Source organism: Triticum dicoccoides, chromosome 1A (genome assembly GCF_002162155.2).
Source record: "Triticum dicoccoides isolate Atlit2015 ecotype Zavitan chromosome 1A, WEW_v2.0, whole genome shotgun sequence".
Classification (NCBI taxonomy): domain Eukaryota; kingdom Viridiplantae; phylum Streptophyta; class Magnoliopsida; order Poales; family Poaceae; genus Triticum; species Triticum dicoccoides.
Window position 1 is genome coordinate 235,019,675 of NC_041380.1, and position 19,015 is coordinate 235,038,689.

The 19,015-nt window shown below is 49.1% G+C and overlaps 1 protein-coding gene across 1 annotated transcript; it reads right to left on the reverse strand.

Annotated features, from left to right (window-relative positions):
• Positions 1-6,974: 6,974 nt before the first annotated feature.
• LOC119267329 (tobamovirus multiplication protein 2A-like) lies at positions 6,975-18,204 on the reverse strand. Its single transcript, XM_037548699.1, has 7 exons — positions 18,047-18,204; positions 17,642-17,914; positions 9,177-9,276; positions 8,259-8,339; positions 8,059-8,163; positions 7,514-7,726; positions 6,975-7,393 (listed from the first exon to the last, which is right to left on the reverse strand). Exons 2-7 carry the CDS (start codon positions 17,890-17,892, stop codon positions 7,286-7,288), a joined length of 858 nt encoding a protein of 285 aa, XP_037404596.1. The 5' UTR covers positions 17,893-17,914; positions 18,047-18,204; the 3' UTR covers positions 6,975-7,285.
• Between the last annotated feature and the right edge of the window lie 811 nt (positions 18,205-19,015).

Genomic DNA, 19,015 nt, shown 5'->3' on the forward strand with positions numbered 1-19,015 from the left:
GCGTCAACGCCGCCCAACCCCGCGCCCTAGTGCCGCCACCGCCACCATGCGTCACCGCGCCGCCGCCGCCCTGCGTCAACGCCGCCGTCGCCGCCGTTCGCCGGAGGTACCGCGCCGCGTCTCTTCTTTCCATCGGTTCGGTTTTTCTTATGAACCGTTCCGATTCTTTTCTTCTCTACCGATTCGTTTTCTTTCCGATTTTTCGCTAAACCGTTCCGGTGTTCTAGATCGGTTTTTCGTTTCGATCTCTTTTCCGAAAACCCTAGATTGGTTTTCGTTCTTCTTTCGGACCGTTCGTCTCAACGAACGTGATCACCGATTATTTCCCGGTTAACGACGTCTGTTCGTATAACCGTTCTTCTTTTTCTTCTCGTCGGATTTATTCCGCGATCGCGATCTCAGATCCGATCTTCGTTCTAGTGTATCTTCTTGCTCGTTTATCGGAATCAGGTGATTCAAGCGCCTGGAGTTTCATCTCGAAACCGCCGTTTCGTCTAATCAACTTGAACAAGCTTTTGCTACAGTAAAATTTTGACCTAGATTCAACTTGCTAGAACCGAGTTGTTTTTCTTCCGCCGTTTGTTTTTCGTCGTTTGTTCGGCTCGTTCTTTCTTTGCAACCGGAGTTCTTAAGTTGAACTTTCTGGTTCGTTCTCTTGTTCGATTTTTCCCTGTGCATTAGATGAGTACTTATTGTGTGGTTACTATTGCTTGCCTACGATAGATTGACCGGAGTATGACGATTAGATCTATCAAGAGTTTGAGTGCGAATCATCTTCATCAACATTGCAGGCAAGTAACACTTGATCATATCTTTCCTACTACCCAGTTTTATTGCATTAGATCAAACCCTCAAACACTTGCATTGTTAGGATCTAATTAAATTGTGGGTTGGGAAGTAGAATTGAGGTAGTACCTATTACCTGTTACTTATGAAACCTTGGGAGTTACTTCTACGTTTGCTTATTATGCTATGCTATGCTAGTAGACGTGGATTGGGTGAGTGATATCCATGACAGATGTGAGATTGATAATTTTAATGGTTTATCTAAGGTGGCAACTTAAACACACATCTGGGTGGATTGAGGCACCTGATGTCTATCAGGACTTGCCTGTTTTTATTTTGGACCGCCACCCAGGCTCAAAGGGATCATAAGATTTTTCATGCTAGAAACTTCCGTGTGCAGCCACATGCTACTATGGGCTCTAGCATAGTTGACTAAGTTGTGCGAACTCTTACGGGGTGGACTAGCAGATGTAGGGGATGTAGGTGTACCGGTCTACCCCACATGTAAGGTGCTAGTGCTTCTGAAAGACTATGTCTCGGTCATCCGCCTTCTCAAACACCCTGTAGTGCGAGAAACCAAACGGAGGCGATCGAGTCTTGTGGGAAAAGTGCGCAAACCTCTGCAGAGTAACAAACTAATCATGATTAGCCATGTCCCCGGTTATGGACATTTTGAGTATCTAGTTCTTGGATTATCCTGTTGATCTCAACACGTTACTTATTATAATTTGTTTGGGTTTAATGAGTACTTTTAATTGGGATTGAGGATGCTGTCAACCATTCTCAATGTTTAACAACCACCATGATAGTTAAATAAATTTTATTCCTTTGAAGTAGGGAAAAATTGGCTTTTCGCAAAAACTGTAATCATAGAGCTTTCCACCAGCCATATATGCATGTAGTATAGCCTATTCTTTCATTACTCTCTATGTGTTACATTGCCAGCATATTCCATGTGCTGACCCGTTTTCGGGCTGCAACTTTTCATGTTGCAGACTTTTCAGACGACGAGTAAGTGGTACGTTAGGGTTACGATTTCCTATACTCAACTTTGCCGTTGGTGTTGATGGGAATCCACAACCTTGTTGCTTCCGCTATATTTTGGATTGAGGTAATAGTTTTTACGTTACTTTATACATGTGATTTACCTCTGTTATAAATCCTTCGAGTACTGTGTGTGTCAGCATACCGATCCAGGGATGACACGGAAGCACAGAGACTTGATCCATTCGGGTCGGGTCGCTACATAAGCAAAATAAGATGCATAAAAGATAAACATCATATGCAATCATAATATGTGACATGATATGACCATGATCATCTTGCGCCTTTGATCTCCATCTCCAAAGTACTTTCATGATCTCCATCGTCACCGGCATGACACCATGATCTCCATCATCTTAATCTATATCAATGTGTCATCACATGGTCGTCTCGCCAACTATTGCTCTTGCAACTATTGCTATCGCATAGCGATAAAGTAAAGCAATTATTTGGCGCTTGCATCTTATGCAATAAAGAGACAACCATAAGGCTTCTGCCAGTTGTCGATAACTTCAACAAAACATGATCATCTTATACAACAACTTATATCTCATCACGTCTTGACCATATCACATCATAACATGTCCTGCAAAAATAAGTTAGACGTCCTCTACTTTGTTGTTGCAAGTTTTACGTGGCTGCTACGGGCTTTAGCAAGGACCGTTCTTACCTACGCATCAAAACCACAACGATAGTTTGTCAAGTTAGTGTTGTTTTAACCTTCGCAAGGACCGGGCGTAGCCACACTCGGTTCAACTAAAGTTGGAGAAACTGACACCCGCCAGCCACCTGTGTGCAAAGCACGTCGGTAGAACCAGTATCGCGTAAGCGTACGCGTAATGTCGGTCCGGGCCGCTTCATCCAACAATACCGCCGAACCAAAGTATGACATGCTGGTAAGCAGTATGACTTATATCGCCCACAACTCACTTGTGTTCTACTCGTGCATATGACATCTACGCATAAAACCTGGCTCGGATGCCACTGCTGGGGAACGTAGTAATTTCAAAATTTTCCTACGCACACGCAAGATCATGGTGATGCATAGCAACGAGGGGGAGAGTGTGTCTACGTACCCTCGTAGACCGAAAGCGGAAGCGTTAGCACGATGCGGTTGATGTAGTCGTACGTCTTCATGATCCGACCGATCCAAGTACCAAACGCACGGCACCTCCGAGTTCAGCACATGTTCAGCTCGATGACGTCCCGCGAACTCCGATCCAGCGGAGCTTTACGGGAGAGTTCTGTCAGCACGACGGCATGATGACGGTGATGATGTTACTACCGACGCAGGGCTTCGCCTAAGCACCGCTACGATATGACCGAGGTGGAATATGGTGGAGGGGGGCACCGCACACGGCTGGGAGAGATCAACAGATCAACTTGTGTGTCTAGAGGTGCCCCCTGCCCCCGTATATAAAGGAGCAATGGGGGAGGCCGGCCGGCCCTCTATGGGCGCGCCAGGAGGAGGAGTCCTCCTCCTAGTAGGAGTAGGACTCCCCTTTCCTACTCCTACTAGGAGGAGGAAAGGAAGGAGGAGAAGGAGAAGGAAGGAGAGGGAGGAAAAGGAGGGAAGGGGGCCCGGCCCCCTAGTCCAATTAGGTTTGGGCTAGGGGGACCGCGCGCCCTTCCTCCTCTCTTCCACCACATGGCCCATGAGGCCCATTACTTCTTCCTCGTATTCCCGTAACTCCCCGGTACCCCCGAAAATACCTGAATCACTCGGAACCTTTCCGATGTCCGAATATAGTCGTCCAATATATCGATCTTTACGCCTCGACCATTTCGAGACTCCTCGTCATGTCCCCGATCTCATCCGAAACTTTAAGCGTGCGGACCCTACGGGTTCGAGAACTATGTAGACATGACCGAGACACGTCTCCGGCCAATAACCAATAGCGGAACCTGGATGCTCATATTGGCTCCCACATATTCTACCAAGATCTTTATCGGTCAAACCGCATAACAACATACGTTGTTCCCTTTGTCATCGGTATGTTACTTGCCCGAGATTCGATCGTCAGTATCTCAATACCTAGTTCAATCTCATTACCGGCAAGTCTCTTTACTCGTTCCGTAATACATCATCCCGCAACTAACTCATTAGTTGCAATGCTTGCAAGGCTTTAAGTGATGTGCATTACCGAGAGGGCCTAGAGATACCTCTCCGACAATCGGAGTGACAAATCCTAATCTCGAAATACGCCAACCCAACAAGTACCTTTGGAGACACCTGTAGAGCACCTTTATGATCACCCAGTTATGTTGTGACGTTTGGTAGCACACAAAGTGTTTCTCCGGTAAACGGGAGTTGCATAATCTCATAGTCATAGGACATGTATAAGTCATGAAGAAAGCAATAGCAACAAACTAAACGATCAAGTGCTATGCTAACGGAATGGGTCAAGTCAATCACATCATTCTCTAATGATGTGACCCCGTTAATCAAATGACAGCTCATGTCTATGGCTAGGAAACTTAACCATCTTTGATTCAACGAGCTAGTCAAGTAGAGGCATACTAGTGACTCTCTGTTTGTTTATGTATTCACACATGTATTATGTTTTCAGTTAATACAATTCTAGCATGAATAATAAACATTTATCATGAAATAAGGAAATAAATAATAACTTTATTATTGCCACTAGGGCATATTTCCTTCATTCTTCCCCCCACGCGACATGAGGGCGGCATATTGCGCCTTGAACTCCTCGTCTTTGATGACCCTCCAACAATGGGAGAGGTTGAAGGTCTTGCCATCGTGTTGGACCTTGAATGCCTCCAAAGCTTGGACTGCCTACAAATGAATTGCATGCAAGCATATTGACAAATGGATATGGAAATGGACATGCAAACATAAACGAAATGACACAAAGAGGGGCGCCTGCTCTTGCGCTTCAGCTTCGCCCCGGCGGCTTGGTTGGCGACCTCGTCCTCGAACAAAGGCTCCATGTCGATGTCCAACTCGTCCTCTTCTCGAGGTCGTAGTCCTCCGGAAACTCGTGGTCGAGCAGGAAGTCGTCCAGGTCTAGGCTGACCTGATCATGCATGAAGGCGACCTGGTCTTGACCAAAGGTCGACGGCGTGGCCCTCGGCCGTCCTGGCTTTGTGTCTCGTCGGGATCGTAGCCAGCCCCGGCAGCATCGCCAGCAGCCGTCGCACCATCCTCGAGGATGATGTTCTGCATTAAGTCACCGTCACCGGAGGCCGGCATTCCGTCAAACAGGTTGCATGCGCCCGACAGCACGTCAGTTGGCGCATGTTTCCATGCCCTCCGGATGACGAGCCACCGGCCACACCGAGGTTGATGGGCGCGGGCGTGGAAAGCGCCACCACGCTCACCTCGAGCGAGTATTCCCCAGAGAGTCGGGAGGCTTGCAGGTAAACGTGGAAGCTGGGTATCGGTTCCGTCGCCGACGCGCGGGGTGACTCGAACAGCTGTCGGCGTTCTAGAAATCAGGGTACCCAGACTTGCCTGCCTGCGGCCCACGACGTGGCTCCGTCAACGGCCTGGTACGTCCCATCTACACGACCATCAAGACAACACCCTCGCAAGGGGCCAAGGCTCGTGAGGCGGACGACACCAAGAACTCCGAAGGGAGCAGCCATCCCAGGAGGCCTCCTGAGGAGTAGAGATTTCTATGCATGTGCCCAACCACATGAGGTTGGGGTGACGCAAGCCATGACGACCAAGGCCAGGCGGGCGCCAGCGGGCGCAGAGGAGCCAGTTTCCTCTTTGGTGCTAAGGAGGCAAGCGCAGGCGCGGGGTCCCGAGGAATTAGGCAAAGGTTTCCATTCCCGTGTAACAAGACCAAGACCGTCAGGATGGCAGGACAGATGTCATCACCGAGCCCACCACAGCGTCACGACTAGAAGCTTTGCACGCGAAGACCAACTTTCGTCAGGATTAGGTGTACTACTTGTCCCCTTTCACATTGGCCACTATGGGATCTCTTCCCGCCTTCGTTTTGGGGGAAGAGGACCGAGGCCACTATAAGTATAGGTTAGCCACCACCGTAGAAGGGGATCCGAAGCTGGTCAACCCATTCCCCCACCAGAGCAGACCTAGCGAGGTTGTTCTTCCCTTGTACTAGTTCATCCTCAGCCCCTTATGAGGCAAATCCACCACAAAGCAGGAGTAGGATCTTACACGGCAAGGTGGCCCGAACCTGGGTAAAACTGTCGTGTCCATCTTCTTCCTTGTTCATCGAGCTAGGCCGTGGGGGCGACGAGCTGGTTGGCTGGAGAGGTTGAGTTCTTCGCACACGCCCCAGAGTTCGAACCTTTTCTTGGGTCTGCGGAGCCCTGAATCCGACAGCAGCACCATCCGAGGAAACGCAGATGACCCGGTGCTGGCCGGGGCCACGACGACGTTGACGGGGCCGTGCTGGTCAGGGTTTAACCCTAGGTACATCAACGCCTCCCTCGTTGCCGCCGCGACACGGGCGTTGGTGGCCTCCTGCTGCGCGGCGGCGACGATGGCGGCCGTGGCCGCTGCTTTGTCCCTTGCGTCCGCCGCGTGCCTCCGACCCTTCCTCTTCGCAGACTCCCTGGCCCGCTCCTCGGGCATCAACTTCTTCTACGACTTCCGTGGTGGCGGTCTTGCGAGGGCCACGGGGCTTGCCTTTGCCGAAGGAGGCGGTCGTGATGCCGGACGAGGCAAGGTTGGCGAGGCCGGCGGCAACATCAAGACCGTCGTCCATGGCGAGCGGGAGGGTTTTGGGGAAAGTGGAGGAAAATGGTGAAGGCTGCCACCAACTAGCGAGCCAGGGAGAGTAGTTGGCACGCGTCGCAGGCCTCCATGTCCATGCCGACAAAAATGAGGCTAAAAAATGAGCTGGGGCAAACGAAAAGCAGACGCGCATCCGTTTGAGTCGGCGCATTGGGCCGACTTTTCTATCCACCATGACCCAAGCGGACGCGCGCGGACAAAATGAGTCGGCACGTTGAAGTTGCTCTTGCCCACCAATAAAAAAATACGTCTTTTAATTGTATTGTATATTGCATTAACAGATTAGATGACAATTGACGATGGAGTGACAATTTGCCATCACAGATCTAAATTGTCGACATACATACTCCACCAGGCACTCTCTCACCCATAAACAAATTAAACACCAACGCATCAAGCACACATTGACCAATCTGCGAGGCGAAGTTCGCCATTTACTCTAGTTCATGATACAAGTTGAAAGGGTAAACAAGGCAAAAATGGAATGCCAACAAAAGGAATCTGAGGAAAACATGAAATATAATGAGATATCAATGGCCAATACTCGTTCACACAAAAATTACAGGTGCATGGAGTTGTTCAGAAGACAGCAGATAAGATGAGCATTAAGGTAAAAAGACCTCCTATTCATACACCACTCTGAACAACACGGTATAGCCAAACTGTGCAAGCTGAGATGGCCTGTTCAAGAACCAACAATTTGGATAACGTCGTGAAGGATCTTCACATTACAGTGCAACGGCTCCTTTCTTCAGCTGGAGGTGCCCCATTTTGCTGATATCTGGTTGCATCTGATGGGTTGTAAGTAAATTGGCTTGTGTCCAGACCATACTGCATCAGGTAGAATAATTACATGTTTTGTAATGAAAAATAATAATAAGTACGATCAATGAGTTGAAAACATGTATGAGAATGATCAATGATGTTGAAACCGGTCTATGATGTATGTACCTTCTCTCGCATCCTTTGGCTCCATGCATCATTTCTGCTCGCACGTTGATCAAGTGTTGGGACGGGAACACCAGTAGCCGGAGCATTCTGGGAATGGATGAGAGGCTGACGGATGCTAGTGCTTCGAGCAGTTCCAATGATTTCATCATCACTGTCATACTCGGCAGGTTTGTTCATTGCCCTGACAGCAAGAGCTAACAAGAAAAGCAATACCTGCATACTGGTAAACATTAGTCTACCTGCACTAGACCAACTATAGCTAAAAGAGTACACACTGCAACTGACTGTCCACGACTAAAAATCATCACCAATTTCTATTTTCCCGCTCACCAGTACCGCAGGGTACGTCAAAACTAAATTTATTCACAACAAGCAGATCAAAGACAGGACACAGTAGAATGAAATATTTATCAGATGAAAAGAATGCACCTTAAGCCGGTAACAACTACACATTCGGAACATGATTAATAAACTATTAGTGTTTAGGAAGGCCCAGTGCTATCCAAAAAAAGGCACAACAAGAATAGACTTGAGTTTGCTCCTACCTCAAAAACAACAACACCAAGAGCAACCCATCTTGCAATCTTCCAGTTTTCATTCAGAAAGTCATACATGGCATCAAAGTTTTGTGTCTTATCCACTGGAATTACCTGAAAAGGAAGTTACAAAGAAGTACTTACAATGATTAAATAAAAGGATGAGACTATAACATAGTTTCCAAATTAGCACCAAACAGAAGCCTCACATCTTTCCAGCTATGGTCAAAGAATATGAATGCAGCACCTCCAGCCTCAGCAAGGATTAATAATATGACCAAGAAAGAATACTTATAACGTCAAAGGAAACAAAATTATGGATTACTGAATGGAATCACTAAACATCAAAGAAAACAAATTTATGGATTATTGAATGGAATCACTAAACATCAAAGGAAACAAATTGTGGATTATTGAATGGAATCACTTAACATTCGAAGGAAACAAATTTATGCATTATTGAATGGAATCACTAAACATTATTCAGATCTCAGAAACAACTAAATCCTGCTCATTATCTACCTTTTACATTTTATGCCTCTGAATACAGCTTTAAGTAAAAAAAATTAAAAAGGGCAGCCCGGTGCACGTAGCTCCCGCTTGCGCAGGGTCCGACCACTTTGGGTCTATTGTACGCAGCCTTTCCCTACATTTCTGTAAGAGGCTGTTTACCACTGCGCCAAGGCTCCCCTTCAGCTTTAAGTAATTTACATATTGACAATTTACAGGGTAGCACTTTGACAACGGTTTTTTTAACTACATTTTTTATATCACAATAGTTATACGTTATGCAAATAACATTTCGGGATCAATCCCATAAAATACCAACTGCATGTCAGTAATTTAAATGTATATTTTTATATTCCGGGCCAAATACTTGGCCGGCATGGATTCTAGAATGACTCATGTTCATATAATAGGACATAGTATGGTGTATGCCTTTTCACTTACGTCACAGCTGGATCAAAAGTGCGTCATTTTTGCACTGCATGTTGTGTATCTAACGCATGCCATATTTGGAATTACCGATGATTTTAATAGCTGTTTTCTTCCTTTATTTGTACATTCAGTGGTCGTCTTTAAAAAACGAGAGTACTAATAAAATGGAAGACCAACTGTCAGGATACACAACACAAGCAACACGTATTCCTTGTCCCTGCTCCAATGCAGCCAAATAGAGAAACGACGAAGATAACAGCACCAACACCAATGAACAAATAGATGAACCTGCCAGGAAATCAGAAATTCTTTACTGAATGCAATCATTCACTTTCAAGGTAGAACTTAATCTTTTGGTAGAATAAACAAATGATTGACAAACTGTTGTGGTTTATTTTCTGTGTCAGGTCTATCAGCGTCGCCTCAAGGGCCGCGGCTCTAGTCAGGTTCAGGCCCTAGCCAATGCGGACTGAAGTCCAAGCTCAGGAGCAGCAATAGGAGTCACATACATGTTTTCGAATCGTAGTTAGTGTGCCAGGTGGAAGCACAGCTATTAGGGAAGTACTAATCTCGTAAGGAAGTAGAGGGGGTAAACGTGTACATGTTGGACACTAATTCAACTGAGTCGGTAGTCTAGTTGGGTATATAAGGTCATGTATCGTTTCTCCTCCCCTTTCGAGGAAGATGGAAAAAGTGTGCTTTGAGGAACGCACTCCGAGAACGCACCCAGCTCCAAGCATATAGGCACGTGGATGAATATTGTCTACAATTCATGTTGTTCATCTGTTGCTGTGAGAGATTGTCTCGTCAGCAAGTTGGCATATTCACAGCAGGACTCCTAAAGCCATTGCGTACAGATGTAGAGCCTTAAAATCCATCAAACCTTCAGACTGCTATGAGCTTTGCAAGGGCACATGAACAACCCCTGTGGGATGAACCTCATTCCAAGCCTGTTGTGACTCCTCAGGCAACAAGTCTGCACAAACTTCATATCATATTCTGTACCAGCACCCACCTGCTCACCAGTCAGTACTGCACTGAGCGCAGGGCCCCGGCATAAAGCAAGCACGAGCATACCTGGCCGCACGGCAACTGCTCCGGCGGTCGTGACTGCCAGAAAATCCAGCCTCACGGTTCCACCGTCTTACACCGGAGGAGATGGCTGATCGGAAAGCCCAAGGACAATGCTTCAATTGCCCGGAGAAGTTCCATCACAACCACAAGTGCACACTAAAGGGGATGTACTGGATCGAGCTTGATGAAGACGATGTGACAGGGGATGACCATGGATGACGTCCAAATTTCCCTGCATGCCCCGACTGGGTTCCGGACAAGAAAGACAATGCAGCCCAGGGTGCTTGTCAACAGCGAGCCTGGAACAAACTCTAATTACTCTAAGGCCAAAAAGATAGTAATATTCTGAATTCTGATGCTTTATTGATCGTGGGAGAAGCCCCATATATAACAGGAATAGCTTGGCTGACAAGCCGACTCAAAGGGAATACAATCTGGACTCTCGAACAAGTTTTAATCTGGACTCTGCACCTATTTCGAATCTGGACTTACTAACTAATCTGGACTCTGAACCTAATACGAATCTGAACCTCAATAATTACTTGTAGCAGTACAGGAATCCTAGCCATTTTGGGCTGGACCAGGGGGTGGTGCGACCAGGGCTGGGGCCCTCCGACCATATGTGGTTCCCCATATAACATCTCTCCCTCCCTCCACAAACAGCTCATCCTCGAGCTGAAACGTGGGAAAACGAGCAATGAACTCATCCAGCGGCTCCCATGTTGCATCATCTTCAGAAGCCCCAACCCACTGCACAAGAACATGCTTCACGGGCTCACGCCGCATCGAATGCTGGATCGAAGAATCTTGGTTGGTGCAGGCAGCACACGGCCATCCTTAATGGCGGGAAGTGCAGCAAGAGGGTGGTTCGCCATGAAATGTTTTAAGGAGACTGAGATGGAATACATCATGGAGCCGAGTACCAGCAGGCAGCGCGAGTTTATATGCAACAGAACCAATGACTTCAGTGAGTTGGAAAGGCCCATAGAAGCGAGGAGACAACTTGCCATGCTTGTGACCTGGTAACGATGCTGACGCAAGATGGTGAAGGCGAAGCCACACCCAATCACCGACGCCAAATGCCAGCTGCCGATGCTTGTCATCATAATAATGCTTTGCCCGCTGCTGCGCTTGATGGAGATGCTCACCAACCTCATGAACGAAGTTGGCGCGATCCTGAAAGGCGGTGCCCACAGCTGCCACCTTGGCCTCGCCAGGAACATAGTCACAAAGACGTGGCGGTGGCCGACCATAGACAACCTCGAATAGAGTGGCACGAAGAGCAGAGTGGTAGGACGTGTTGTAGCAGAATTCCGCCCAGGGCAACCATTCGACCCAGCGGCGTGGCCGGTCAATAATGAGGCAACGCAGGTACATTGCGATGATTTTGTTGACAACCTCGGTCAGACCATCAGACTGGGGTGAAAGGCTAAGCTCATGTGAAGCTGAACGCCGGACAAGTTGAATAATTCACGCCAAAAATTGCTGGTGAAGACAGGATCTCAGTCACTGACGATAGACCGTGGAAGTCCATGGAGGCGCACAATGCCCTCAAAAAACGCCTTTGCCACGGAGGCAGACGTGTATGGATTGGACAATGTTTGGAGAAACGTCCAATGACCGAGAGGATCTCAGACTTGCCAGCACCCTTGCAGTGCCTCGATGAAATCCATGGAGATATCACTCCACACAGACGTTGGGACCGGCAGAGGCTGAAGTAACCCAGCAGGCAGGAGTGTTTCTGTCTTGTTGCGTTGGCAGACTACACAAGCAATTGGCGATCGCCAAGGACATGGAAATCAGCTCGGAGTCGATGTTGCAAAATCACTGGTATGGTCAGGGAGGTGGGCAACATGAAGAATCAAGTTGTCAACACAACTCCAGTGGTGGTCGCGATCACCAGCGCGAATACCATCACGAAGGGAGGTCAACTCAGGTGAAGCGTCGATCTCACGCCGTAGGTCCTCGAAGATGGTGAAGATTGGCAGCAAGAGAGCACAAAGCGCAGGTGCTGCAGGCATCACGACGGGAGAGGGCATCAGCGATGATGTTGAGGCGGCCCGGGCGGAACTCGACAGTGAAGTGGAATCCAAACAAATTGCTCACCCATTGGAGTTGAGGGATTGTCGAAAGCCGCTGGTCGAGGAGAAACTTCAGGTTATAATGGTCGGTGCGTACGGCAAAGCCTGAACCAGTCCAATGAGTTCCCGCTCATATGCAACAAGTTTGGCATGGCGTGGAGCAATGGGCTGACTAAAAAAGGCCAAGGGCCCTGCACCTAGGTGAAGAACAGCACCAAAGCCAGTCCCAGAGGTGTCGCACTCAACAATGAAGTGATTGTCAAAGTCCAGTGTCTGGAGCACCGGGTCTTGACCAAGGGCATGCTTGAGCGCCTGGAAGGTATCCTCTGCCTCTAGGCACCACCGAAATCCCTCCTTGCTGAGTAGGCACGTGAGAGGAGCAGCGAGCATGCCGAAGTCCTTGATGAACTTGCGATAGTAGCCGGCCAGCCCCAAGAAGCCGCACAACACCCAGACCGAACAAGGCATAGGCCAGTGCAACCGCGCGCACCTTATCCTTATCCATGGCCACCCCATCAGCATCAATGACATGAACCAGGTAGGCCACGGAGGACTCACCAAAGCAACACGTTTTGCGCTTGAGGAAGAGGGACTGCTACCGCATGTCCTGAAAGACAACACGAAGGTGGCGCAGGTGCTTCGACCAGGATGAGCTGTAGATTAAGATGTCATCAAAGAAAACAAGGACAAATATGCACAAAATAGGGCGCAAGATGTCATTCATCAAAGCCTGGAAGGTTGTCGATGCGTTGGTTAAGCCAAATGGCATAACCAAGAACTCATAGTGGCCATCATGTGTGCGAAACGCCGTCTTAGCAACATCACCAGGGTGCATCCGTGCCTAATGATACCCCGAGCGCAGGTCAAGTTTGGTGAAGAACCTGGCGCCCCGGAGTTCATCCACTAACTCGTCAACAACAGGAATCGAAAACTTATCCTTCACAATATGATCGTTCAACGCCCGATAGTCGACGCAAAAGCGCCATGAGCCATCCTGTTTTTTGACGAGGACGGGTGAAGAGAAGGCCGAGTCGCTGGGGCGGATGATGCCTGGGACCAACATCTCCGTGCACTGGCGCTCGAGCTCATCCTTCTGAAGTTGCGCATAGCGGTATGACCGGACAGCTACTGGCGTGGTGTTAGGTAGAAGCCGAATGCAGTGGTCGCGAGAGCATCCTAGAGGCAACATGGTCGGAGTGGCAAAGAGGTCAGCAAACTCGTCGAGCATGTCACCCATGAGGTCAGAGTCCTCGCTCATGATCGTGCAAAGAGCAGGCAAGGCAGGCATCACCAGTCCGTTCCATGTGACTTGGGAAACAGCAAGGACAACAGTCACTCTGTGGTGATCAAAATCCCACAAAATCGGTCCGAGGGAACGGAGCTAGTCAACCAAGGACAAGGTCGAAGCCGCCAAGTGGAAGTGTGAAGCAGTCAACCCGGAAATGGCAGCCGTCGATGTTGATGGAGATGCCGCGACATAGGCCAACACTAACAAGCGTGTCCCCATTGGCAACCATGCCCCGCAGACCGGGACAAGTCTCTGGAGTTAAGCCGAGCGCGTTGACCACGGCTGAGTCAATGAAACCGTGTGTCAAGCCTGTGTCCAGTAAGGCAGTGAAGGTATGAGTGCCGATGACGACAAGCAGTTGTATGGTGTCAATCACACATACTCCAAAGCCCGGTGATGGCGTGAAGCGAGATGTGTGGCATCTCTGGGTCCTCCTCCAAAGGTGCATCCTCAGGAGCAAAATCATCAAGCTCGATGGAGAACAAGCGTGCACATCGATGACCGGTGACGTACTGCTCAACACAATTGTAACAAAGACCTTGGCGGCGGCGGCCAACCATATCGATATGCATGAGGCGGCGCGTAGCGCGAGGAGCCGTCGATGTAGGGGCAGCAGTTGCAGCAGTAACGCCTTGTGGCATGGGACATGTAGCAGGCGGCAAGGTTGGTCCCCTTGCCCAAGACTTCGAACCTCAGGAACGTGACGGGGGCATGAGTGGTGGGAACGGATGGCGTTGTTCATATGCCTTAGCGAGGATACTGTTGTGGGAGGTCCACAAGTTGCTGAAGCTCGACATCGACTTTGAGGCCTTCGGAATGTCTGGCTGTGTACAGGAAACGCTGTTGGGCTGAGCTTAATGGTTCGCTGGTCCTGCACAACAGCACCATAAATCTGCTGGTGTAGTCAGCAACAGTAGAGGTGAACGGAAGCCGAGCAACTCGCCCAGGGGGTTGGCGCGTACAGATGGCCCAAACTAAAGGTGACACGCCTCCTTGAAGTGCTGCCAGGAGGGAATGCCATGATCACGCTCAAACTGGAGGTACCAAAACTGAGCATTGTCGACTAGGTGGTATGCCGCTGTCCACACCTTGTCAGCCTCCTCTGTGCCCTGTCCCCAAAAGAATTGCTCACACCGATGAAGCCAGCCAAGCAGATCGACGGAACCATCGTAAGTAGGAAAATCGAGCTTGTGAAAGCGTGGGACACCACCGGAGCCAGAACCAAGGTGTTGGTATGCAAAGAGGGCAATTGACGTGAGATACGGTGAGGCGGCATAGGTGGGCTGGGTTTGTAGTGTTTGAGGAAGTGGCTCGTAAGGATTGGCGGGTGGCTATTGGTAGGGAAGTGGTGGCGAAGATGCGTTGTGGAAAGCTTGGTTGAACGGAGGGGGGTAAACATGAGGTTGTTATGGGAAGAACAGAGAGGCCGGAAATTGGGGCAGTGACAGCGGTGGGGAAAAGCGTGGATCAAATCATGCGCTCAAGAGGATGGGGACAATGGTGGGGCCGGTGGTGGCGAGGGCGGCGGAGGTACTAGACGGTGTGGAGGAGGCGGCGGAGGAGCCGATGGATGTCGGCAACGCCAGCCGCAGGTCGACCAAGGTGGAAGGTAGAGCGCTGGTGCGCTGCTGTGTTGAGACGCTGGACGAGGCCCTCCATGAAGACCTGATTCGTGGCCCGTTGCACCACCATCTCCTTCAGCTGAGTCGCTAGCTCCTTGAGCACGAGGTTGACGTTGCCACCGTCGTCTTTGTCATCGTCCACCATCCTAGATGACGCTGATACCAGATGGAACAAACTCTAATTACTCTAAGGCCTAAAAGATAGTAATACTCTGAATTCTGATGCTTTATTGATCATGGGAGAAGCCCCATATATAAGAGGAATGGCTTCGCTGACAAGCCGACTCAAAGGGAATACAATCTAGACTCTCGAACAAGTTTAGTCTGGACTCTGCACCTATTTCGAATCTAAACCTACTAACTAATCTGGACTCTAAACCTAATGTGAATCAGAACCTTAATAATTACTTGTAGCAGTACACGAATCCTAGCCACTTTGGGCTGGACCGGGGATGGTGCGACCAAGCTGGGGCCCTCCGATCATATGTGGTTCCCCACATAACAGAGCCACCCATGGCATTAGTCGATTCTGGCTCGACACATAACTGCATTCCCCAGGATGCACCACCTGGCATTCAATTGGAACCACGACCTAGACTTTACATTACTGTGGCCAACGGGACCGGGTTGCTAGCACTCGCATCTGTCGTACACTAGGCGTGGGCGTGGGCGTTGGCAATGAGCACTTCCCAATCGAGTGTTATGCTATTCCGCTCGAAGGCTTTGAGGTGGTACTCGGTGTCGAATGGCTTTGTTCACCGGGCACAATCTTGTGGTTTGAACTTCATTTTGGCACAAAGGTCACAAGGTCATTTGGCATGGAGTAGCGGCTACAATAGATTCTCCAATGCTCCAGGCGTGTGAGGTTGATGATCTTATGCCAGCAGTGCTACAGGAGTTTGCCTGAGTTTTCAAGGAGCCGCGTGGTGTACCTCCACCCTGCCATCATGATCATGGCTTCCACCTTCCCAGAACACCACCCTATTCTTTCTCAAGTCTGGGCTGACATTTCACTTCATTTTGTTGGCTCATCGGTTCTCCAAATATGCTCATTTCAACGCACTTGGTCACCCCTATTCAGCTGCATCAGCGGCACGAGCCTTGTCTATTATAAGTGATCGTGATCCAATCTTTACTAGCGGGTTTCGGTCAGAATTGTTCCATCTTGTTGACGTCAAGCTTCAATTGAGTTCAGCCTTTGACAGTCAAACTGGCGGTTAGATGGAAGTCATCAACCACATCATTGGCATGTATCTTTGTTGCTTATCAGGAGACCGACCCAAGGATTGCATATAATGGCTACCTTATACAGAATTCTGCTACAACTCTCCTTTCCAAACGGCCTTGCGTGGTACACCTTTCCGTTTTGTTTATGGCAGAGGTCCACCTTCACTCATATCCTATGACTATGAGCCTGGGACTGCTGAAATGGCTGTAGTTGATCAGCAGCTTTTGGAGAGAGATGGATTTTTAGCCAGCATCAAGGAGCGCTTGCTGCTGCCTCAAGCCACAATGAAACAACAGTATGATGGGCATTGAGATATTGCGTTTGCAGTTGGGCAATGGGTTTGGTTACATCTTCGCCATCAACAAGCAACCGCCATCACACCGGCTATGCCTACTAAGCTCTCTCCACGTTTCTTTGGGCCATATCATATGTGGGAGTGGGTTGGCACCCTAGCATACCGTCTGCAGCTTCCTGCTCGCGCTCATATTCATGACATTTTCCATGTCTCCCTGCTAAAACAATTTCATGGTGAGCCTCCTGAGACTGTTGTGCCATTACCGGACTTATTATTGCATGGTCAGGTTCTTCCAATTCCACAAGCAATATTGCAAGCTCGTTCGAATAGAAGTGTTTGGGAGGTGCTGGTGCAATGGAAGGGATAATCCACCAAGAGACTTTGTGGATGACAGCACAAGCATTCCGTGACAGCTATCCTTTGTTTCAGCTCGAGGACGAGCTGTTTTCTGGAGAGGAAGTGTTGTGGACTATAGAGGGGTAAACATGTCCATATTGGACACTAATTCAGGTGTGACTGCGAGCCTACCTCAAAAAAAAGTTCAGGTGTTAGCAGGTAGTTTAGTTGGGTATATAAGATCATGTATCGTGTACGTTTGAGGAATGATACAGAAATCTTCTCCAAATAAGCGTAGCCCAGAGCTTCATCGCCACTGGCACACTAGCGCAAGTCATGGCAATATCCCGCCTGTTTCCATGCCAGAACTCACCACCTCCTCCGTTCCCCACTCAAGTTCCACCAAAAATCAGCCCGTAACACAAACTAATCTGGAAAATTGAAAGTGCGACTTCGAACCGTCCCAACAGAACCTATGGCAGAGTCAAACTAAATATATCAATTCTCTGAGCCCCCGGCAATTCCACGCTAGGGTTTGAGATCGCAGATTTGGTGATCACTAAATCTGCCGATGGACAGATGAAGAAGCCTTCAAATCCTAGGCATGCCGTTATTATTATTAAGCAAAGCTTCCAATTTCTCTCGATCTCAATCATTATCTAGTCACACAAACAGGAACATCAAACTATTGCGCGACAAGAAAGAAACAAGGATACGCAATCGTCTCACCATGCTTTGGGTAGCTTGTCGAAGAAACTGCCTCCTTCTCCAAGGGCCACGACCGTGAGCATCGGGCGGCCGAACGTAAGCAACTCAGCCGGCGGGGCCGGAGACGGCGGTGCCCCTCCGCCACCGCCGGAGATCCTCATCCACTCCACGAGCAGGTAGATCCCGTAGCCGACCATGGCAAGGCCGGCGACGGTGAGGAAAAAGTTGAGCAGCCTGAGCAGGCACTCGAAGAATCCCCGGCACGCCGCCATCTCGAAACAATCCAGGCACAATCTAACACAAACTCGCCTCAGATTTCAGAATTCCATAGAGAAAAATCAAAGTAATCAAATAGATTCGGAAGGAATTGTGCGCGGCGATCGTAAGCGGAGGAGGAGGAAGAGATGGGAGCAGATAGAAACCGACCTGTAAATTGATTAATACGGGATTTTCTTTTCCTTTGCCGTGGAGATCGAAGGAAGAAGAGGACGAGGGAAAGAGAGGGGAGATGCTTAGTGGTGGACGGGTGCGAAAGGGTCCACCTACTGCGGATGGACGGTGCGCCGTTAACGGGTCGAGACCTGTAGATTGACGGTGATAAAAAAAAATTAGGGAAACAACATACTTAAATTAAACAGAGTCAGGTAGCTCATCCGCTATTACAGAAAGGATACAATCAGAAGGTGCATGCCTCCAGACTTGAGAAAAGCCATCGCCTACAGCTACCTTAGCAAGCGTGTGAGCCCGCGCGATTCGCGGTTCTTCTTCTCCACGTGATTTTGCATCCTATCCAGCTCTGTATGAGATCTTTGATGTCTTTCACAACTGGCCGACAGGTTCCGAGGAGCCGAGTTAACCATGCTGACTGCCTCCCTATAGTCCATCTCGACATGAATCCGTTGAATGCCCAGCTCCCGCCCAAAAACTAGGGCTCGGCGACACGCCATCAGCTCGGCTAGCTCCGGTTTCGAGCAGTTTGGAAAAGGTTGAGCCAGATCCTATAACCGAGCCAAATCCTAGCCCTCTCACGATGTGATCGTTCTTGGCCGTTCGTTCATGTGACTTGCACGATCTTAACCATTGAATCTATTGTCGGTTTCGTCCTCCGAGCCTGTTATTTTTTACTGGGCCAAATGTCCTAAAGGGTAGGTGCTCCATGAAAAAAAACGGAGCCTTCTTGTTAATTGAGCCTTTTCTCAGCCCAATTAGAGTGCTCATCGCGGCAGTGATTACGAAGAAAGGCCGTATCGATCGATCGCAAACCATTCTGCGATACTCTCCGTGGCGGCGGACGACAGCTCCCGCTCGATCGAGAGGATGAGGGGACCGGTCATTGTTTTCAGATAGACGAGCGGGTCGAGGCGATTTGTGTCATGGTGGTCATGGGGCGAGTGC

Excerpts from the sequence above, each read along its gene's own strand:
- LOC119267329 (XM_037548699.1), bottom strand. The coding sequence starts at position 17,892 with ATGGCGGCGTGCCGGGGATTCTTCGAGTGCCTGCTCAGGCTGCTCAAC. Across the intron at positions 9,277-17,641 it reads GACAAGCTACCCAAAGCATG|GTTCATCTATTTGTTCATTG; the intron begins GTGAGACGATTG and ends ATTTCCTGGCAG. Across the intron at positions 7,727-8,058 it reads TTGGTGTTGTTGTTTTTGAG|GTATTGCTTTTCTTGTTAGC; the intron begins GTAGGAGCAAAC and ends ACCAGTATGCAG.